Source organism: Heterocephalus glaber, unplaced genomic scaffold, assembly GCF_053883595.1.
Source record: "Heterocephalus glaber isolate CG9 unplaced genomic scaffold, H.glaber_assembly_v1.0 deba00000470, whole genome shotgun sequence".
NCBI lineage: Eukaryota > Metazoa > Chordata > Mammalia > Rodentia > Bathyergidae > Heterocephalus > Heterocephalus glaber.
The window spans coordinates 3,424,447-3,448,426 of NW_028258145.1; the positions used below are offsets into that span (position 1 = coordinate 3,424,447).

Below are 23,980 nucleotides of genomic sequence, written 5' to 3' on the forward strand. Positions count from 1 at the left end.
CTCTCTGGCTACTTGGTCTTTGATAGAACATTGGTGACAGGAAGCAAAGGGGCTATGTAAGTTAACTTACATAAAGGTGAGGTTTCAGGCAATGGCTGATTTAACTTGGCATATTCCGGATTCAACATTCTTTCAATTATTAGAATACATGGAGTCTTTCACTGAGTTGCCAACTGTAGAAAATAATGGTGTGGGCATTGCTTTGAAGGAGGAGGAGGAGAAATTTGTGCTACTCTTCTGGGTGGTCCAGTCCTCCCACATTGTAGAAATTGCAAACAAAGGCAGCAGACTTGTGTCCCTGTCCTTGTATACACACACCCTGACAGTTTCCAGGAATGCAGATTCAGGTTGATGGAATGAAAGATGTTAAAGAGATCAGTGTGTCCTCTCATTCTACATATGTAGAAACCAAAGCATAGGTAAGCCCTAAGTCACACAGCAAGATCAGCAGCACTCTACGCTTCTTCCTCTGAGGCCAGTGCCAGCCTGTGTACATCATCCTGAATCTTTATGGGGAGGAGGGCTTGGGATTTTCCTCTGGGAAAGCCCAGGATAAGCAGGCAGCATTCAGCATCCACCAGTGACCCTAGGCCATTCTCTTGGATGCACTGATTGCCTCAGCAAAAGCACACATTCCAGGGAATGGAGGGGCCCAAGGAAAACCTGGCCAAATGGGAAATCATAAACAAAAGAGCAGCATTCATCCGTGGCTTCTGGGGCTACAAGCAACATAGGTCTGAAGCCTAGAGAAATATCCCATGAGTTCTTGAAGAAACCTTCAGCCCTTAGCTTACCAATTCTTCACGTCTGAGGACCAGTATCTAAATGTTCATCTCTGAGGAAATAAACTGTATTTCCACTTCCTTTAATGACCCCCCCCCACACACAAAGGATCTCCAAACAGATCCTGGTGATAGATGGCCACAGCAGAACTGTCACATCAGGGTACCATGGAAATGAGCCCAGTTATTACCAGAACCCAAACTAGATTGAAGATGAGTAATGACCCAGGAACAAATGATGTTCACACTGCCTGAAGTTATTTAAATTTTTATAGTCAATTTGCACATAAATTAGAAACTTCCTTAAGTCTTCTTTTATGAACTCATAAAGTATGCACTGAATACTTTATTTATGATATAACGATAGCACTGCAAATACAAGACATAGTAATATAGGCATGGCACTCAAAAAGGTACCATCAAAATGCCTGTGGAAACACTTCTTACCAGGCTCTGTATCACACAAAAGAGGGATATCTGATGGTCTGTCCTCAATGAGAGAATTGCAGGATGATTATGGAGAATGAATTTCATTAAGAAACCCAGGGCCGGGGATTTAGCTCAGTGGTTCTGCCACCTGCCTCGCAAGTGTTAGGACCCGAGTTCGATTCCCAGTACCCCCCCCAAAAAGAAACCCAATAATTAATAAGTTAATGGCAAAATAAAAGTGAGAAATCTAGAAAGGAAACCCCCTTCCCATTTCTGCAGCATAGCAATTTGAAAGGAAAGCTGCTTTGGTTTCTCTTTTGAGTCTTTAGATTCAAGGCTGGGATGTGGCTCAGTATAAACAGAAACTTCTGTGTTCGTTCATCGTTCAGCCCAGTCTGTGCAGAATACTATGAGCAGTTATGTAGAGCAAACCAGAAATAAATGGCCACCTATTTTTACCTTTTTAAAAGACACCAGATTTGTAGAAGTATAATTCACATGCCATAAGATTCACCTGTTTCAATTCTGTGATCTTTATTACAACTGACAGAGTTGTCACCCAACACCACAATCCAGTTTTAGAATACTATCTTCATCCCAAAAGATTTCTCATGCCCATTCTTAGTCTCTGATCTCACCCCTCAGATCTCTGTGACCACTAATCAATTTCTGTTGATAAATCAGCCTTTTCTGTATATTTTATATATAAATACCTGCATAATATCCTAAATTTGGTCTTTTTCAAAATTGTTTTGGATTTTCTGGGTCCTCTGCATATATGTGTAAATTTTAGCGTAATCTCAATTTTGGAGCGGGGAAGAAAGAGAAAAAAGAGGTACAGAAAAACTTTCTGGGATTTTCATCTAAATTATATGGAATCTATAGACCAGTCTGGGAAAAATGGCTATCTTAATAATATCAAGTCTTCTAATCCATGAATATAGTATTTCACTCTACTTATGAGATCTTTGATTTTTCATGATGTTGTTTAGTTTTTGGCGTATGTCTTCCATTTAATTTGCTACTTTTATTCCCAAATGTTATATTTGTTTTAATGCTATTATAAACAGAAATTTTTCTTACATTAATATTCAGATTGTTCATTGATAGTACAGAGAAAAATCAACTTTTATATATTTATCTTATAACATAATACCTTTAATTGAAGCAGCTTTCGGGTGGATTCCCTAAGTTTTTCCACCTTTAGATCTCATCATTTATGAGTAATGATAGTTTTACTATTCCTTTCCAGTCTGAGGGGAATTTTTTCTTGCCATACAATGTTAACAGAAGTAACAAGAGTGCCTTGCTTTATTTCTGATCTTCAGGGAAAACTATCCAGACTTTCATCATTTAATATCAAATTTGCTGTAGGCTTTTCATAGATGCCTTTCATCAAGTTGAAAATTTTTCCTTCTATACCTGGTTTGTTGAGAGATATTTTATCATGAAAAGACATTTTGACAAATTCTCTTTCTCTTTGCTTTGAAATTATCATATAGTTTTATCCCTTATTCTATTAATATTGTGCCTTATATTATTAATATTCTTTATTCTATTAATATGCATAGTAAACCAGCTTTGCCTTCCTAGAATAAATTCTACTGGCCATTGTGTACAATCTTTCTTATATTTTGCTGGGTTTATTTGCAGATATTTTCATGTGGATTCATGAAGTATATAGATCTGTAGTTTCCTTTTCTTCAGATATACTTGTTTTGTTATTGAGGTAATACTTCTCTTTTCCTTTTCTAATATAAGTGACCTTCCCAATAGTTTCTGGTTCCCAAGGGCTCCTCTTTGCAGTTCTTTAGCCAACAATCTGTTTTTTGTTTGGTAGTTTTTAACCCAGCTCAATTCCATCCTTCTACTTATTGTGCTTGCATCTAGGGCCAAAATGGGCAGGGAGTGGGGGCAAATAATACAATTTGTCTCACTTTTTTGGGACTCTGTGCTGCGACTCAAAACAAGATCTCCCTCCTTCAGAATGTTGGTTCCTCTCGGCTCACATAGTCAACATTACTGCCACTGTCACAGGATGCCTTGGTGACTAAGGTGTGAAGAAAAAAAAGAAGGAAATTTCTTAATTCTCTCTGTTAGAAGTTCTTTATCCTGCTCCTTAAACTAGAAGTAGCAGGCTTCTCTTAGAGAGTTTGGTCTGCACCCCGATGCTAACTTCTGACCTTTTGGGGTGCCTTGAGATCAGGCCAGGAGACACTGGATGAAAAACATGATAAACACACCACCAGTTTGGTGTTTCTTTGAATTCTTGACTGCTTTCCCAACTCATGTACTATTTGATTATCAGATTCCTTAAATAGATTTTTACCTGTGACTCAAAGTTCCTGTAAGTCTATATTATTTCATTCTTTTAGCAATTCATTTGTAATATACTTTACACTAGCGTTGATTCTCAAATTGTTTGGGAATTAGAAGTAATGACTATTCTGGATGATAGAATAAAGGCTTTGGGGGATTAATTTTGGGGAAGAAATTAGCAGGAATTGAGCATTTCTTTTAATAATCATTGACCAGGCATAGAAAATAGAACTTTAGAGTTGAACTTTATAAATCAAAATGACACTCCTGGTTTCTTTGTGTAGTATGCATAGTCAAGACATTCACTCCAGCTTTTATTCATGTAATGCCATTTGGAAATAACAAAGCTGTCTTTTCAAAGTGTTGTTTTTTCTGAAATTTCTTGGAGGTGAGTCTTCCAAGAAAGGCTACAACTGAGCTGGGCCTTCAGAGGGTTTTCTGGAACCAAAAAAGACATTGTTCTTTTCCTTAAATCTTGTTTTCTCTGTTTTCTTCAAATAGAATATTTTCTATTGATTTGTTTTCATGCACACTATCTTTTATCTCCATTGTATCAGTTCTGCTATTGAGTATATGTTATATTTGTCCAGATATTATATATTTACCTCTAAAACTGCCAACATTATAGTTTCTGTTTCTCTGCTGGGAAAATACTGTCTGGCTATTCATTTCAAGAGTATTTGCATTTATTTCATGAGGTGTAGTTGTAATTGCTATTTTGAAGTACTAATCTTAACATCTAGGTCATCTCAATATTAGAATCTATTAATTGCCTTTTACCTTGAGAATTGGTCATATTTTCTTGCTTTTACTTATGTTGTATTTTTTTATTAGATAATGGGCATTTTGAATATTATGTTTTGAGATTTTAGATTTAAGCTTCCAGGAAAAATTTTTTGTTTTCACCACACTTGGTACACTTTAGGGTTCCCTTGTCAGTTCAGTTTAAAAGGCCATGCTATTCCTTTTGAGCTTGCCTTGTGCCTGAATCACTCGGGGTATAATCTGGTAGGCTGGGATGTGTGCAATGATGTAAATTGTAGTTCAATTTTTGAAGCCTTTGCTGTGTCGCTTTAAGTCTTTTCTGCACATGTGCACTTCATGGGTGGCTTAGAGTTCTCATTGCCGAGATAAAATACTCACAAGTTAAAGGAGGAAAGGTTTATTTCAGCTCATAGTTTGTAGAGGTTTCAGTCCATAGTTGGCTGGCTCCAAGGCAGGGTGGTATGGCAGAGGGGAATGGCAGAGGAGAAACTGTTCATGGTGTGTCAGGCAGAAGACAGTGAAGCAGCAAGCAGAAGCACCAAGACTCCCTTTCCTTTTTATCCTGTGCAGGCTACCAGCCCTTTTTTGGGGTGATGCCACCCAGAAATATGCTAGTTTCAATCAATGGACTAATTTAGTACCACAGACCCTTAATCCAAGTATCACATGCCCTAGATCCAGCTAGCTCTGAAAAGCTCCACTTATGAGCACATGAGGCTTTGAGGGGCTATCTAGATACAAACCATAACAGTGGGTGAGTTCAGAATTTGATTTATTCATAGAAAGAATAAATGTATCCTTATCTCCAGCTATTTCCTGAGAGTTCCACTTTAACTTTTTTGTGTGTGTGTGGTATTGGGGATTTAACTCAGGACCTTGCACTTGTGAGGCAGGCATGATGCCACTGAGCTAAATCCCTGGCCCTCCACCTTAACTTTTACAGTGGACCCTCAAGTTACAAATGGCCTGATATACACACGTGTTGGGTTATGACTGGAATTTTAGGTTTAACTTATGACCAAAGCCTTGAGTTATGACCTGAATGCTAGCCGCTTGTGCTTCCAGATGGTCTCAGATACAAATTTAATTCTTAAAGAATTCTGGAAGGAACATTATAACATCCTTTCTCATGTGGGGTTAATTGAGAAATCCTCAGCCAATGTCTCTCTAAGGACACTGAGATTAGCCTATATACAGGAGAGAGACTTTTAAGACTGTGTAGAGGAGCCTGAGCCTTAAATTGACAAATTTGAGTTATAACAAGCCCTCTGGAACTAATTGAGTTCATAAGTCAAGGGTCCACTGTAATTTTTATCATTGCACTTTTATATGATAACAACCTAAATAACATTTAAAAACTCACTCATGATAAGTATCCTTTCTCTGCCACCCCAGTCCTACTCTCAGAACCAGATTCTATGAAGTATTTGTTTATAGTTCTTCTGTTCAAACTGTTATTCCCCTGTCCCATGATTTATTACATGTAAACAATATTTTATTCTACTATATGAAAAAAAGCAACAGTTTTTATTCTTATCACACCCTGCTTCTCTTGAATCCTATATTAGATATTTATATTATTTGTTCCATTAGTTAGAATTGTAATATTTTATTTAATATGCCTACCTATATTTCTAGATTTCTTAGATTTTATAATCTTCTTTAACCCTGACATCATGGTGCAGATCAATATGCCAAAGCTTTTTCTTCCTTTCAATCCCACCTTAGACCACTGTTATCAGTGTTGTTCTCTTTCCAAAGACTCACTGTAAACATTTAAATTTTCTTAGAAAATTATAAAACAGTGTTTACATGATTATAATTGGATAAATATTCTTCAATATTGGAACAAATTATAGTTTAGGAGTAAATGGTCATCTTGAAGGTCTTATGTGATATGTCAGTCAATTAAAGAATATTAATAGCAACAAGAAAAATGATTCATCTTTTCTCCCTAAGAACTTAAAATTGTGCCACAATTTTGCTTGTTTTATGTTTAAGTCATTCGTTTTGTATACATGCTTTTATATATGCATATGTACCTTCAAGATTTCTAGATCTTTTTTTTCCGGGAGACCACTTGTGGTCTGTGACCTGCACATAGCTGTCATCTTGAGGTTTCTCTTCTCTCCCCTCCTGGGATAAATTCTACTGCCTTTTACAATGTATCTGTTTCTCTTCCTGGTTTTACTCTTTCATGTTGCTTGGGTCCATTTTCAAGTAATTTCCTAAGATAGGATGAATGGGAGGGAAAAACTTCAACTTAGGGATATGATTAGAAATGTTCTGATCTTGTCCTTCAGTTTAATTGACAGTTTACCAAAGTTTAGAATTCTACATTGAAAGTTACTTTCTCTCAGAACTTTGAAAGCACTGCTCACTGCCTTCTAGTAGCCACTGTTGCCCCAACCCTTAGAAGAAACAAACATAATCCAGTCACTCACCAATCTCAGCCCATGGGCTTCCTTCTTCTTTGTAAGATTGTGTATTAGTCAGCTTTCCATCATTGTGACAAAATACCCAGGAAAAACTAAGGAGGAAAGGTTTATTTTCACTTACAGTTCCAGAGGTTTCAGTCCATGGTTAGCTGACTCCACTGCTTTTAGGCCTGTGGTAAGGCAGAAACATCATGATGGAAGGGTGTGGCAGAGGAAAACTGCTCACTTCATGGTGACCAGGAAGCAGAAAGAGAAAGAAAGAGCCAGAGAGAAAGGGGCTAGGAACCAGATATAGTCCCAACGGTCACTCCCTGATCCACTCCCTTCAACTAGGCACTATCTCCCGTTTCCATCACTTCCCAATATGCCATTAAATTATTATCTCATCAGTGGATTAATCCACTTGATGAAGTTAGAACCCTCGTAATTCTATCACTTCCCAAAAACCCACCAGCCGGAAGCCACTCCTTTAGCTTGTGAGTTTTGGGGGACGTTTTAAATTCAGACAGACATGATTAAAAGAGTTTTCCTTTGTCCTGAAGAAGTGAGGTGGGACATCATGTTTCTGTAAAACACTGCTTGTCCGTGCTTCTCTCTCTCTCTCTCTCTCTCTCTCTCTCTCTCTCTCTCTCTCAGTTGCTAGCTAATTACCAACTTCTCTGTTGCAGGACTCATTTGGCTCTCACAGTTCTAGGAAGGCAGCAGCACAGGTTATGGTTCTGAATTAGTTCTCCAGCTTTGAGGCTGTCATAGAATTTCAAGGATTCTACTTGTATATATAATTTTTCTTTCTTTTTCCTTTTCTTTAGTTAATTATCTAATTATCATTTTATTTTGAGATAAGTACAAAAACCATGGAGGGAAAAAATTACCCCTACCCAAAGGATAATTTTTAATTAACCTAGGACAGAAAGTATTCCAAAGTAAGTGTTGTAGTATATATAGGTTCTGTGATTCTTCAGTAGTCTAATGCTCAGGAGAGAATCCCAGGATACTCATTACTTATGATTTTTCCCTACCCATTCTGACTTTTTCTCATCTATTATTATTGTTTGTCTTTTTCAGCAGCAGAAATCTCAAGGAAGTCCAGTAAGGAAAATCAAATCAAAAAACGTAGATCACCTTAAAGGCCAGAAGGTTATTGCAAGATGTGATGAAAATGGCTTTTATTTTCCAGGTAGATTTCTTCTACTTTTTGAGACTCCTTTGTTATATAATTTAGTACTAGGGACCAGAGGTTTCAACCTGGGCTTTCCCTAGAATACTGACATTTCATGAGCTAGACTAAGGATACTGCTTCTCAAATGAAATAATGATGGGCTTTCTCCACATATTGAGGCAAAAAAAGAAAGAAAGATAAAAAGAGAAAAATGTATTTAGCTTTTTTGTTGTTTTTGTTGCTTTACTTTTTTGAAGCAAGATCTCTCCTTGTAGTTCAGGCTGGCTCCGAACTCACTATGTAGCCCAGGATGGCCTTGAACTCATAGTGATTCTCCTGCCTCAGCCTCCCGAGTGCTGGGATTACAGGCCTGTGTCACACACCCGGCTCATATTTATCTTTAATTTGCTTAGTGAACAAGTTTTTATTATACACCTAATATGTTCTATTATATAATCTCCTGAAAGTGCCAGTCTAATATAGTGAGTAGACACATGAATTCTTGTCTTCATGGAGGTTACATCTTACTAAAGGAGACAGGCAAGTAAGCAGACAAACAATAAAAATACATAACTTTTCCGGTCCAGTGCTAATGAGAAAAGTCAAGCCACAAAGGTGGTTGAGAGTATATTTGGTTGTGATCCAAATATGGTGGTGAGTGACAAGCAAATGAGGAGGTTGACATAATATGAATAAGGACTTAAAGAAGAGAGGCACACCATGAAAGTATTTAGGAGAACAGAGTTCTAACTGGGAAGGCCTGAGGCTGGAGTGTACATGGCATGTTAGAGGAAGAGCAAGAAGCCAGGACCACAGAATCAGAGCACTTCACCAAGGCTTCAGGGGGACGTGATTCTGGAGGACAGTGGGTGCTGTTCCACAGGGAGTGGAGGCAGGGAAGGGGCTTTGTGGATAATGGAAAAAGTATATGTGAAGAGCTGGAGGTGAGTAAAACATCTGGAGACATAAAATAGACTCTAGCTGGAACCTAGAGGATGCAAAACTAATGAAGTTGCTCAGATGTAAATATGAGGCTTTTCAGAAAGGATTCTGTTGAGGAGTTTGAACTTTCCTCTCAAGGCATTGGGAAGCCACATTTAAAGCAAGAAGAAACACAGCCACACTTGAAATCTAAAACATCCCTCCCATCGCAGGGTGACATGAAGTGGATGAGCATGTCACCCTGGTCCCTGGCTTGGGCCAGCAGGTAGATGATGGTGCCCACAGGAGATGGTGATATGGATGGAGACAGAGGATGTGCTGGGATAGGAGGGATTGTAGGTGCCTATGAGAGGCCAGTGGGAAATGTCAGAGATGCCATCAGTGACAAGTGTCTTGAGTCTGCAGAGGAAATCTGTCTGGAGAGAGCAACACAGAAGTTGTCATTGAAATCATGGGAGGCTCTTCAGGGATAAAAGAACCTGGGAGGAATCCCAGAGAAACCCTGTGAGGCAAAATGATTAAACTGCAGAAATGGAGCTGGCCTTGTGTAGGCATCTGCTATCAATCACTAGTTTAAAATAGACAAAATTAATTAAATAATCATTTTAGCTTGGAAAAAATACTTCAGCAGAATGTTTAGTTTCCAGCCAGCTCTATGTAAAACCTACAACTAAGACATCTTATACAATATTTGGTAAATATCATATTTGGGACTGAAGACTTGCCTAAATAGGAGTAAAAATGGACCCAATGAGATGAGCACATAGGCTGAGGCATGAAACTCTTTTCACAAGAGCAGAACAGGGATACTTCCCTTGCTTTGATTTGTTGAGAGGTGATTATAGGAGCCACTTCTGCTTCAGAAACTTGACTTTCTGAATTTGAGCCTTGGAAATTTTGGCATTCAAACAGAAATGCCTCAAAGAACTGAATTCCAAAAGGCTGGCTTACAGCTTGGGGCCTATGTGGGGCTAGGCCCCAGAGAAATGAAGCGTGACTAAACTCTTTCCTGTGTGATGGGAAGATGTGAAAAACTTGCTGCCAGAGAGAGTAGAGAGATAGGACAAATCCCACATCACACGTGGTACCTGAGACCACACAGGCAATGAGACAGAGAGCGTGTGCTCCTGATAGCTGCATGGGATCTACTAAGCAGGAATTTTTAATTTGCAGCTGTGATTAAACTCGAAAAGTCAGGTTAGGGAAACAAACATCAGAATGCAATTTTGATCAGTGGCTGATCAGTAGTAAACCTTGACTCCACCAAGTTAAATGGCAGTGCATGGAACAGCTGGGTGAACTTAGTTTTGTGCCCTTTCCCTGCCCCAAAGTCAACTAATCTTTAACTGAAAATTTCAATTTCACCTTCATGGGCTTAATTTTTATTTTTTTAAAGCCTCAAACCTACAAAAGTTGTAATAACAACACAGAAAATGCCTGTACACTCTTTACCCAGATTTACCAATTTTTAACATTTCATCATGTTTTATCACATACTTTATTTTATTCTCCCTCCCTTCCCTCCACACATACATATACACACATTATTTTTTCTGACCTGTTGGAGATTAGATAGCATTTATTATGTCCTTCTACTTCTAAAATACATCAGTGGTTTTTTTCAAGAGCAAGGATTTTTTTTTAATATAGCCACAATAAAATTATAAAATTCAGGAAATTTAACATTATTATGGCAATTTAATCTATATATTTCAACTTTGTTAATTGTCCCAATAATGGCCTTTATAGCATTTTTTCCTCTAATACAAGTCCCAATCCAAGATGTGAGGGCCAACTGGCTGCGGTATCTGTCACCCTACTGATTGCCAGCGTCGATTCGGCTGATCTGGCTGGCTGGGCGGGCGTCCCTTTCCTTCCTCACCCCTCCTTGTGTTTCCCTCCTAAAGCTGTGCACTTGGTTGAAGAGGACGACCACCCCCATAGAAGAGGGCTGTTTCCTTGGCCAAGGGTAAAGAAGTAGCTGCATTCCCCTGTTAGAACCTCCAAACAAGTCCCCATCCAGAGGCGTCTGTTGCCTCTAGTTAACATGCCTCTTTCGTCCTCTTTAATCTAGGATCATTATTTAGCCCTTGCTATCACCTTTCATGATGTTGACACTATTTAAGAGAAAGGCCAGTTATTTTATAGCCTTCTCCTCAATTTGGGTTAGATTAGACTCAGCTTTGCATTTTTGGTCCTAACCCTACCTGAGTAATACCACTCAGGTGACATTCCATCAGAGACACAATGGTATCCATCTGCCCCGTTAGTGAACCTGGCCGCTCTGAGTTGCTCCTTTCCCTCTTGTGAAAAAGAAGGCCAAAAAGAATCATGTTGGACACAGACGCAACATTCACTGGTGACTCTTTTCTGGAACTGTTGTCCAGAATCCTAAGCATTCCTGGACCTGGGCGTCCATTGCTGGACTCCAAATCTACACTGGAGCAGAGCTGGGTGGCTGGCTGTTGCTAGCCCCTCCCAGATCATGGCTTTCAGGATTTCCAAGTGGCCAATGCTGCTGCAGGGTCAGTGTGGATCATCCAGGTGAGGAAATGACCTTGTGCAGAATGGAAGTGATAGGTGACAGCCTGGCTCGTCTGGATGCTGGCAAGCAAGGAGGAAGACACCTTTCAAAACCTTATTAGGTCATCACTTGTGGAAATGGATCATCCTTTCTGTTGCTCAGTGACAAGAAGCATTTTAGTCAGGAAACTCATGATGATTTCTGCCATGGGAACAAATTATGATGAGAAAGGGCATGGGGAGACCGAATACTCGCTCCTTGGGTGAAACATACAGGGTCAGAAACCTTTAAGCTTTTATTTACTTGAATTCTTCCTCTGTCCTCTACTAGCTACTGGACCGGTCACTCAGTTTTTCTGTGCCTCAGTTTCCGTGTTTTTCCAAATGGTATTTACAACAATGAAAGCCATCTTAAGATTCTTGTGCAGAGTAAATTTGATGTTATGAGCACCTTGCTCATTTCCTGTGGAGAGTTTTTCTGTTATCCCATTGAGAGCTCCTGAGATAACAAGCAAGGCCCACGGGTCGCCTGGGGGTGGAGGGAGCTGTTCTTGCATTCACAGCTGCGCAGAACTCTCACCAGCAAGTCAGAGGCAAAAATCAACACAATGGACAAAAGCAGGAAACCCGTGAGTCCAAAAGCCACAAAGAACAGAGCATAGGATTTCTGGACAGCCGAGGTGGGCAGGTGGGGAGAGACGGTGCCGTGGCCAGAGCAAGTTTGAGGAGGTGGAATTTAAGCTGGGCTGTGACTACTGGAAAGTTAGAGGTTTAAAGTATTCCAGTCTCCAGCCTGAGACTCCTTTGGCTTGGAGCAGTGAAGATCATTCAGAACCCAGGCCCTGAAAGAGTTCCCAGGGAGTTTAGAGCAAAGAGAACCACCTTACCTCTTGGGCACTGAGAGTAGAGAGAACGTACAGGGTATGGGGACCCCAGAATTGGAGCCAAGCTTGAAGTGCAAGGCATGAGGATTGGGCAGATGGAGTCCTATCCACTCTGAGTCCTCCAGCCCTCAGATTATAGCCAGCAGGGAGCCCAGGGCTGCTGGCTCTAAGAATGGATGTGCCCTAGGAACCCACACCCACATGAATGGAAAGGGTAGGAAGGAGAAAACAGCTGAAAGAGCTAAAAAGAAGTTGTTGTAACAAACAGAAAGTTGAAGTCCGCTAATCAAAAGCAGAGATGAGCAGACTTGCATCAAAGAAAGAAAGTGGTTTAGGTTTTGTGGGTTCAGTCTCTGTCACACCTTCTTGATGTGGGCAAATAACTGAAAAACTGCAGTGCAGGTTTAATACTGCATTCTGTCAAATCCCAAAGGTGAAGCATTTGGGGAGGTCACATGAGCCTGTGTCAACATCTCGGCACCCCAAATACTTACCTCTGAGTGAGGGAGGCAACAAAGGTCACAAGGGTGTGGGGCATAAGGATCCTCTTCATTCTCAGGTGAGAGTGGTTTATAATTATTTTCATAATAGAAACTTGCTAAAGAGCAGTGGGGTTGTTTTACTAAAAGGGTAAAGTAGGATGTATGTGAATAATGTATAAAGAAGACTTTAAAAACTGAATTAGATATTTTAGTTCAATAAGAAAATATGTCATGGGGCCAAGGATTTAGCTCAGTGGTTCCGCTGCCTGCCCTGCAAGAGCAAGGTCCCGAGTTTGATCCCCAGTAATCCCCTGCCCCCAAAAAAGAAAATATATCATGGAAAGTTGGCTGTATGTGTATGTTTAAAAAAAAAATCCAGACCTGCTGATGCACATATGTAATCCCAGCACTTGGGGAGGCTGAAGCAGGAGGATTGCACATTCAAACGCAGCCTGGGCAACTTAGCGAGACTCTGTCTCAAAATAAAAAATAAAAAATAAAGGGCTAGAGATGTAGCTCAGTGTGAAGGCCCTGAGTTCAGTCCACAGTACCACACACACACACACACACCTCTGAGTATATCTAAAAGACAAACTTCTTGCCTCTTTTTTCCTTTTTCCTTTTTGGTTGTACAGTTTAGGGAAACCATAGCATGTGTTCAACCAAGTTAACCTTAGATTTATCTGAGTGCATGGGAGTTCATATCTCCTCTCTACTTTAACAATTTAACAATGCCCATTTTCTATCTCTGTAGAAGGAAATGTGTTAAATAAGCAAGGACATCCAGTGGGAGGAGGTGTCCTGAAAGGTCTTGGTTTCTTGGCATCCGACAGTCCCCAACATGACTCCCCAGGGAACTCCCAAGGGCACCGACTTCCGGGGCAGTGTTGCAGCTCCCTGCAGACCACAGATGGCACAAACTGAAGGGGATACCCGTTGCTGTCTCTATAGTTTGTCATCTTTGATTCCTTCCAGGGGTTGTGAAGAAGTGTTTGAGCCACACCCATGCACTGGTGAACTTCAGGTACGGGGACACTAAGGTTGTGCCCACCTCCTTCATCACGCCTGTTGGGGGCGCCATGCCCTGCCCACTGCTGCAGGTACCTGCTCTACAATCTACTATGGGCTCCTTTGCACCATCCACAGATTTTGAGTAACAGAATGGCAAGACCACTGTGAGACCCTTTGCTGAACTCAGATGGGCTCCTGCAGCATGCTTGTGTTTGGGCAAAAACCGCAGTGGCCACTGCTTCTGGGACCCATCATGTGGCATAACTGTGATCTGCCAACTTCCTGTTATGTATGCCATTCACAATGGCAGTGCCTTGTGGCACTTGTCAGTCTGCAAGGCAGGAGACAGTGGAAGGAGGCAGTTGCTGTGGCTTCTGGTGCTCTTGAGGCTTTGACTGCAAATGATTACACTACATTATAGTTATCACAAGGATAGAGGTAGCGCTCTTCTTGACATGGCAGTTATCAAGCTGCCCTCACCCCCTGGGGCTGCAGCTCAGTTAGCCCAGATGTGCATCTCATCTCATAAGTTCACAGCTTGTAAGTTCTCTAAAGCTGTACCGTTTCTGGGAGTAGAGAGATAGCCTTGCAGGGTCAGGAAGACAGGTGCAGAGGGGGAATCACCAGAGGTAGCCCTGGTGGTCTGTTCCTCCTTCCCTGGTCAGACCCACAACACACCTCCGTGCACCTTTCCTGGGATAGCTACAGATGCCTGCAATCTTTAATGGTCCCTTTGCAAGGCTCTCTTCTTGCTGCAAATTACCTCTTTGCACCTTTGACCCATGCATCCCAGGTGTTGCTTTGGAGCAACATTAACCAAACCTCTCCTGTATGCAGGTGATGGCCCTTTTGATACGTGAAGATACTGTTCAAATCTCTTTGTGTCAAGCTCCCCCAGATCAGTTCCTGTGACTAATCTGTGTAGGACTGGCTTCCAGACCCTCACCAGCTACCAGCTGTCCCCTGGACTTTCTCAGTTGCAAAGTCCTTCCAAAATGAGACTTCCCCAAACTGATCACAAAATTCCATGTGAATTCCATGGAATTCTAGAACTCTTTCTTAACTGAGAAAAAATACACATTTGGATTTTAGCATCAATACTTGCCTGGGGTTGCTTTGAAACCAGCTTTTAAAAACATTGTCTTTGGGATCTATAAGTGAAATACCTGCTATGAAATGTATTCCCCTCTACAGGTTGGAGACTATGTGTTTGCCAAAATTGTGACACCTGAAGGATTTGACTTCTATGTCCCTGCCATTGTCATAGCCCTTCCGAATCCAAGTGTGAGGTCAGAAAAATTCTACACAGTCCTGAAGTGTAACAACCGGAGAGTAAGTAGCCTTCATTTAGAAAGGACTTTACCACTAGGCAGAAGGTGGCTATCCCCTGGCCAGTGCCTCACTCCTTTCTGGCACCACCAGAATGATTTCCCCAGCTGTGTCTAATTCTTCCCTGCCCATCCACTGCCTGGGGCTTGGATTCAGCCCTACAGGCTCTTCCTCCACAGATACCACTGCTGCCTCTCTCTCTTTGTGTCAGGCAGTGTTTCTGAGCTCTTGGCCAAATTGTGCTTTGCATTAGACAGCTGGGCAGGCTTGCTCCGGGTCCTTAGGGCACCACTCTCTCTCACTCCTGCCCTGGGCTCCTGTGCAAGCCCTGCAGATACAGGCATCTCCTAGGCCCCTCCTGGCCCTGTCCTCTGCCACCACATAGTCTGTCTCCTGGGACGAGCTCCATTCTTGGACCTCGTATGTGGCAGTCAAGGCAGAGCTGAGGTCCAACCCTGCATCTCTAGCTGGGTCCTCCTGGGCAGCTCCCTCCTGATATGACCCTCAGGCATCTCAAAGTCAGCGGGCAAAGGCAGGGCGCACCTTCCCCCCATGAGCCTTCCTGCTCCTGTACTCCCTCTGTCAGGAGTGCTGCCACCTGGTTCCCTGTCCCATCCCTGCTTAGGAAACACCCTCAGGCCTAGAAGGGGTTGGTGATGATGAGGAACACAGGAGTGGAGCCAGGTGGAAAGAGCCCAGCTATACAGTTAAAAAGACCTGCATTTTGATCCAGTGAATACTCACCCTGCTCTTTCTTGCTTGCCTGACCTGGGCAGTTTTCTTCATCTCTATCTTCCAGAGTGATTATGAGGCTTAAAGAAAATATAGGTGATAGGTGTGCGTGACAGAAACACAGGAATTAGGTAGTAGTAGTAGTGATGATGTAGCTGCAATAGTTGGTAGCACCACTCTTGAACTTTTCCCTTCTGATTCCTCACAGCCAGTGAGTGAGGAGGATTTGTTAAAGTTTATTGCCTCTGGTTGAATCACTCACTAGACAGACATTAGTTGAGCATCTGTGTTTTCTGTTGAGTTGTCTTTCTTTTCATTGATTTATGGAGTTTCTCTATGTCTTCTGCATAGTAATTCTCTGATATACGCAGGCAATATTCTTTTCCCAGTCTTTTATTTGTCTTTTAATTTTGGGATCTTTGTCGTCAGAGAAAATAAATTTTAATATGGTCAAATGTAGCCACCTTCTTCATGAATTGCCCTCTCTTATGTTATAAGAAACCCTGCTTTAATTACATATTTCTCTGTATGTTTTTCTATTTTGGAAACATTCTCTATCAGTTTGCAACTCTGATTATGTCTTTTGTCTGCTTGACATTCCCACACACCCTTCTGTCACCATAAAGGAGAATCACAGTGTGCCACCAGCATGGCCTTTGCCCGCCCTGTGAGCTAGATGTCCTGAACACAGTGGGACTTTCCAAACCCCCAGACATTCCCTCCTCCTGGACTCTCCTCCCCATCTCCTTTCCACAGGAAGTGCCTGTCACCCTAAAGACTTGCCCGATTGTGACTTCCCACTGGACACCTCAGAGTTCTCGATGTATCTCCCTCCTCCTATGCTGGATTCCTCTCCAATCCCCAACCCTCACAGGCAGGGACCCTGGTTTATTCCTCTTTGCACCATGCCCCATGAAGCCCCTGATAAAGTGAAGATTTTATCTTTATCACAGTGGCTTTTTAAAAAGTTGCTTGAATGAATGACACTTCTAATGAAAAATGACACTGCTTTGATGACCACCTAACATGTTGATTGGCAAGCAAAATAGGTATGCAAAACACAAAATAGTGTGGCTGACTTTATTAAGCCCTTCCTGTGTTCCACAGGTACTAATCCAAGCAGGAATGAATCCTCAGCACACTGTGAGGTGGGGACTGTCAGTGCCCCATGTTCACATACGGAAACTGCCTCTCATCAGCCCAGGGAATGCCCCTTAGGGTCATTCAGCAGGAAGGATGGAGCAGGAAGAAGTGTCCCTGGCATGTGGCACTGCACTGGCAGTAGCTGCAAACCAGGGGGCATCTGAAGAGGTGTCCCCAGGGATGCCCCAGGGTGCAGGGAGTGATGAGGCGGTTGGTCCAGGATCCCTGAGGAAAAGCCTCAGAGCCCAGGGAGGAACTTAGGCGTTGACCCACAGGGCTGGGGGTCCCTGGAGTCCAGAGTGGCACAGGCAGGGGAAGAACACTGGAGATAGTTCTGATAGGGATTCTGGAGACCTGCTGGGGCATTTGGCAAAAAGTGATGGTGACATTGTCTAGGAGAGGGATGGCCAAGGCTAAATAAAGATAGGAAGGAACGGGATACTTACATGAAGGCATGTGTGCATTGTGTTTGCGGGATGTGTGTGTGTGCATGTGCTTCTTATGTGGGTAGACTTGGCACCTGACCTGGAATAAGACTCGACAGTGACTTTCAATCAGTAAATAATTATCCAGTGGGACTCTGAATTTACCCTGCTCTTCAAAGTGTCACCCTGAATAGAATAATAACTAGTACTTATTAAAATGACTTCAGCTAGGGTAAGATAATGTTTGAATTGTGGGTTTTCTGATTAATTGAGTGAACTCTTTTGGTTTTATTACAGGAATTTTGCCCTCGAAGTGCACTTATAAAGATCAGCCAAAACAAATATGCTCTCTCTTGCTCTCATATAAAGTCACCCCCAATTAAGGAGGATTCCAAAGTGTAAGTGCACCCAACTTTTACCCCCAGAATGCTAACATCTCTTTGAACCTTTAGCCTGTTTCTGAGTTGCCATCCAAGATCTCTAAAAATTAGTAGAGAAAATCCAAGGTAGCTGACTGCCCACTGAAAATTTTTTTTGTGATTATTTTCCCTCTATGTCATACCTTTTACCTGCTGTGTGTTCCTCCACCTGGTCCTAATCTCAAATTCAATGTTATTTTACTGGCCCTTCAGAAAAGCACTCACTGCTGTTGTGAATAAGAAGCAATTGTTCCCCTTTATGTCTAAGAGTTCCAGGCCTTCTAATTCAGTTGCAATGACGAGCAGTTACTCCCCTACCCTTCCTGTGTTGGAAGCCAGAGTGAGGTGCTGGCCATGGCTTGCAGGTGGCCAGGTGAATGTGTGGGTGGGGGTGGGCAGTGGTTTCCAGAAGCTGCAGTGGGGAGAATAAATTTTCATCTGCAGCAGTAGGATTGCCAAGAGCTCTAAAGGTGGATTCATACAAAGTAAATAGGAAAAACGTAAGGCCTAAGAGCAGGCCAAACCCAAACCCATGGGCCAAAAAGAGTATACAGGTTGGAGTCCTAGAGCCCTGACCTTGGAGTCAAAAGCATATAAACAAAGATAAATACAGTGTATAAGCAAGGTTTGTGGAAAAGGATCCAGGAAATACTTTCCAATTTCACTTAGAGTTTATGGGTTATCTTCAGAGGCCAACCTTTATCATCTCAGTGGCCTGGCCTCTAGCTTCCTTACAGAGACCTTCAGACATCCACTCTCTCGACTTCTTGTTCACACCTTCAGGCTTGTGAGACTCTGTCTTTCTCCATGATGTCAAAGCATTGTGTCTCCCTTCTTTTCCAAGGCTGGGCTGGCCACTAGGGTCTGGAGGCCCATTCTGCTGCCTCAGGTCCTCTCTCTCTCATCTGTCTGGATTCTTATATTATCTCTCCATAGCTCCTCTCCACTGAAGCCTCATCCACATAAAAACTGTGGTTCCTCCCCACCATACATGCACAGGCACACACACTCCTAAACACAAAACCTCCCTGGCTCTGCAGTGGTCCAGCACCTCTCCTCCTCTCCTCCAGTCTCTGTACCTTTGGGTGGACTTTCCTGACTCCCATTCACTCCAATCCTCAGGCATCACCTTTGCACCCTTACCTCTCTGCAAGAAGGATTTCCAAAGAAACTGCTCAGCACCTCTCCTATGCCCAAGCCAATGAGCTCTGCCCATCCTGACCGGGCTTGCTCTTCAGTTTGTATTTGACATTGTCAACCTCTCCTTCCTCCCCTAACCCATTCCTCTTGAGGTTTGCCATGGCTGTCTCTGGGTCTCTCCCTGCCTGATTTTACCCACACCATTGCTTCCATGACTATTTACACTAAGGACCCTGTATCTCCTTCTCCAAGCCCGACTCTTCTCCAGGGCTCTTGCCTTAGGAGCACAAGCCTGAAGAGTGGGACCTGCAATGGGTCTTTCTGGGAGCTTCCCAGATGGTTGTAATGTGGCCCTTTCTTCAGGTAGCAATGATGGACATCTACAGTGGAAAGGGCACTGGAAACTAAGATTTAGTTCATATACGGGCCCTCTGTCGCTTAGTTTTGGCCTCTGGAAAGATGACTGATCACCTCTGAGCTTCTCCTCATCCTAAGACTTGTGTGATGCGAGAGTTAGGACATCTATTGGGTGTTCAGCACATGGTAGGAACTACATTATCTTCAATCATTCACTGGATATTTCTACCTGAGTGCACAGAATCTCAAGTCAGCACATCTAAACCAAAGCCATAGTTCCCCACATACCTGTTCCCATTTCAACTTTTCTTGCCTCAGTTTATCTTTCTACTCACCAATTAACTTCTGGTCATCTCTGGCTTCTTCTTGTTCTTCACCCACAAGGACCCCATCAGTTCTGAGCTGTAGTCATCCCAACTTGTGGGTACTTCTCAGCTCTGCTGTAGGTCAGGAGCTCCACCTCCAGCCTCATCCTGCCTTCACCCAAGCACTCTCCACAAGGACTGAGCAGAGTAATTCTCCTCATCTGCAAACCTTCAGATCCTCCACCCACCCCTTCATATCCTCTTAGCCTCTTGTTGATATGACCCAGTCCAACCCTCCAGGGGTTGGGACCCCAGCTATCCAGGGCACACTAAACTACTTGTAGTTGTTTCCCCAATACCATGCTTTTTCCAGGTCTCTTTGCCTTTGCATAAACGTAAGTATTCCCTCCCCAGAATGGTATCTGCTATTGGCCACCTGGGGAATTCCAGGGTTGAATGTGAGCACCCCCACCATGATCAATACCTGGTGCCCAGCCCTCTCATGTAGTAAGGTGACCCTACTGCCTTATAGAAAATTTCCCTTGTGTTGGACTGTGTCTTAGTCCATTCTCCATTGCTATTTCAAAATGCTCAAGTCAAAGTATTTACAAAGAAAAGAGTTTTATTTAACTCATAGTTTTGAAGGCTGAAAGTCCAAGACCAGGCTGCCCCATGCATTCCACCTTTGATGAGGACCCTCTTGGTTATATGACAACATGGCAGGTAGGATCTAGGAAGAGACCACTCGGGGAGACAGAAAGCCAGAGATGGGGGAAGGGGTCGTCCTGCTGTTTGCTGAGCTCTTGTTCTCACAAGAACTCATTCACTCCAGGAGACCAGCATTAATCTCCTTCAATGGGGCCAAGCCCCTGAGAACCCAGCAGCCTCCCACAGGCCCCACTGTATAAAGGTCCACCTTTCAGGGTGGCCCCACTGAGGATCAAGCTCCAGCATGTGAACCTCTGCAAGATAAACAACATCCATACCATAGCAGACCATGAGGCAGAAGTCCTAGCAGGTGGGGGCCATGTTCCATCTGCCCCTGAGCCCCAGGTGCCAGCCCCAGCTCCCACGATATGTTCAAACAACTGTTTGTGACCACCTAGTGATGCTGGTCCTTAAAGGGTGTGTAGGTCCACAGAGGAGCTTCCCTTAGTACATTTATTGAAAATATAGACCACAGTCCTTCATTCTCCGTCTAGATGAATGTATGCATTTCATTTAAAATAAGAGAACATTTTTGGTTGATCTCAAAATTCTACTCAAAAGATATCAGTTAAATCACAGTACACTATAGAAGAATAGGAATTAACTATTTCCACTCACCTCAACATTATCCATTACTATTTTTAAAAATTAAAATCCAGTTTTTTTATGTTGAGAAAAGCCTTTATTTTCCACATCCCCCAGGCCTTATTTAAGAGTTTTAGCTGCTGATTATCTCCTCTCACTTCTAGGGCTTCACATTGTGGATGTGTTCAAGTTCCTAGTCTCCCATAGTAACTTCCACTGTCTTTTATTCTAGCTGCCTCTTTGGGCACAAGAGACTGCATCTAATTCTCCTAAGCAGAGGTCGCATTCAACATGCTAAGTTCAGAGCTTAACTGTCTCTGTTTCTATAATCAGATTGCCAAGCTGAGCACAAAAATGATGGTGTAGGCCTCATTTTGTCTCTGCAGTGGGACTTCCTTCTGCGAGTCTTTCCTCAGCAGCTCTTTCTCATTTCCAAGTGTGCCATTTTCCTTTGGTTGTTCTTTAGTAAGTCTTCAGTCCATTCTAGCAAATGGGACCATTAAAAAATCCTAGTGCTTTCTTGATGAGGCATTAAAGAAGTATACTATAGGTTACATCTCCAACAGGACATCATTTAACTAAATTTAATTTTCAAATATTGAATCCATTATAATCGTCCTCTTAGGTGGGGCAAGACAAGGAGAATCTAAGCCCAGACCACTATGTGGGCCACAATGCCCCAGATTCAGCTCTCTGTCTTCTTCTTCTTCCATCTGGGGGCCTCCAGTTGTGGGTGACTGAGAGTATTCCCTGCAGATCAGTCTTCTGGTTCCTCACTAAAGGTGATGTATGGTAAGAGACAGGAAGGAAAGTAGTTGGAGGGTGAAGGAATCAAAATGGATCAAACATGGCCAAAGCTGATAAAAGTTTTCACTTTTAACCCAAAAGTTCATGCCTAAATGACTCTTGAAGATTTTTAACAGATTGGCTTGCAAAATATGTCCTCCATGTCACCCATTCCAAGGGACCAGTCTCACAGGAGAAGTCTGGCATTGCCATATTTGCCTGTGATGTGGGGAAGCCTGGTGCTGATTTCCCTCTCCTCACACCACACAACTTTGAGAGGGTCTCAGTGAAGGGAAATGAGTCCTCTCCCCTTCCCCTCAGTAGTGACTCTGAGCTTTCCTCTGCAGTCTGTGGTGTCATAAATCTTTTTTGTCTTTTCTTGTTTCGAGACAGGGTCTCACTGTCTATCCCAGTCTGGCCTCCAACTTACAAACCTCCAAGCGCTGGGATTGTAAGTGTGCCCTATGACTGCAGCTAAATGTCTTTGCTGAGGAAAATAGTCCCTATCTTGCCTATAACTTTCTTCATTTAGATAACACACAATTCACTTCTCCTGTGTGACATCGATAACTCTAAGGAGCACACAGAACAGGGGGAACTCTTACCTCCACCACCACCACCCCCATTTGGCTTCTCCATCTTTTCTGGGGCAGGGGACTCAGAGACCAGGTTCCTCCCTGGCTGCCTCTTTTGGTCCTCTTCAGCCTCTGTCAGGCATCCTCAGCCCTACTGGGCTCTTGGCAGCCTGAACGGGCCCTACACATCTGGTGCTGTGCACCTGGCTTGGAAAAGCCCTGCCTCCCATGGTGCTGGAATCCACCCACCCTTCAAAGGTGGAGCAAATTAACCTCCAAGACAATGCTACCTTAAGGAGACTCCCTTTGGAGGGACTGAGATTTCTTTTTAAAATATTAACACTATTTCAAACATGATTTCAGGAGACCAGAGCAGGATCAGTTACTGGCTTTGTGCTCCAGAAAACCCTTGGGGCCGTTCAAGGAAATTGTCAGGTGCTGAGACCCTGAGCCAGGAATGTTCTGCCCTTGCTGCTTGTGGGCACCAAGTGGACTGGGGAATGTGGTCACATAGGAGGCTGAAGAAAAGATGTAAGGCTAGGTCTGTGGCCAGCTAGCTCCCCAAGTCATCAGGCTGTTCATCACATCCCTGACTGGGGAGCGTGTCCCACATCGTTAGCTCCCTCTTCAACCAGCATGGGGGCCTCCCCGCATCTTCCCAGCAGTGCCTCCGATGTTATCTGGAGTGGCTCCTGGCCACTGCTGGTGATGTTTCCCCTGAATCACTAAGCCTCTGTGTCATCTGCCCCCTTGGTCCCTTCTGGGTGGATTAGGAGCTGTTTTTCTGTCGTGGAGCGCAGCCCAGCAAAGCAAGCAGCTCAGCCAAAAATCCAGCCCTTGAGTGCCTGTCCTAGGTCATCCTCAGGGACAAATGTCACTGACTACTTTCAGGAAGCTCAGTGTGGGTCCTAGCACTTGGCTCAGAGGACACCAGACTAACCCTCTGGGCCAGTGCGATCATTCTCTTCAGTTCTGCTCCTTCAGAACCTCAGAGCCCGCCCGGTCCTCCTCAGACTTCTGCTCGGTGGCAGCCCGAGGACCACCTGAGGACCACCTTGCAGACAGGGACCCTTAGGGCTGAGTAGAGACGTCCAAGGGAACCTAACAATGGAGTAGGGGAGCAGGTGTACACACTTTCTTCTCAGAAGGGGCCCAGCCCAGGGAAGGCACAGAGCCATGATCCCAGCCCCCACCCCAGCACACACTCCTGTTTATCAGATCACAGGTTAAGTGTCCCAGTCCAAAAATCCAAAATCTGACATGTTCCAAAATCTGAAACTCTCTGAGCATTGACAGTGGAGAATAACACACCTGACCTCGTACCATAGGTTAGAATCAAAATATAGGTACACTAGGTGAGCACAGTGGTACAAGCCTATAATCCTGGCACTTGGGAAGATGAGGCAGGAGAATCTCTTTAGATCAGGAGCTAGAAGCCAGTCTGGGCAATGTAGAAAGATCCTATTTGAAAAAGAAAGGAGAGAAGGAAAGAAGGAAGAAAGGAAGGGAGGAAGGAAGGAAAAAGGGAAGAGGAAACCTGCTACCCCTGAAACAAGGGTGTGAGGACTGTATGGTAGGAAGGGAACTGGAGGTGTTAAAATATGCTAAACTATCTCTGTGCTTCTGGTGTTCTTGTTTGTTTGTTTGTAGCACTAGGGATTGAACCCAGGACCTTAAGCATGCTAGACAAGTGCTCTACCACTGAGCTACACCCCAGCCCTTTTTATTTTAAGGCAGGGTCT

General features: G+C 43.2%; 1 protein-coding gene across 1 annotated transcript in view; it reads left to right on the forward strand.

The window, feature by feature from the left end:
- The window catches only part of Vwa3b (von Willebrand factor A domain containing 3B), a 315,053-nt gene that overhangs the window by 287,642 nt on the left and 3,431 nt on the right, over nt 1–23,980 (forward strand). Inside the window, 4 exon segments of the mRNA XM_087203240.1 lie at nt 7,799–7,910; nt 13,699–13,823; nt 14,929–15,066; nt 17,661–17,761. Coding sequence (XP_087059366.1) covers nt 7,799–7,910; nt 13,699–13,823; nt 14,929–15,066; nt 17,661–17,761 — 476 coding nt within the window.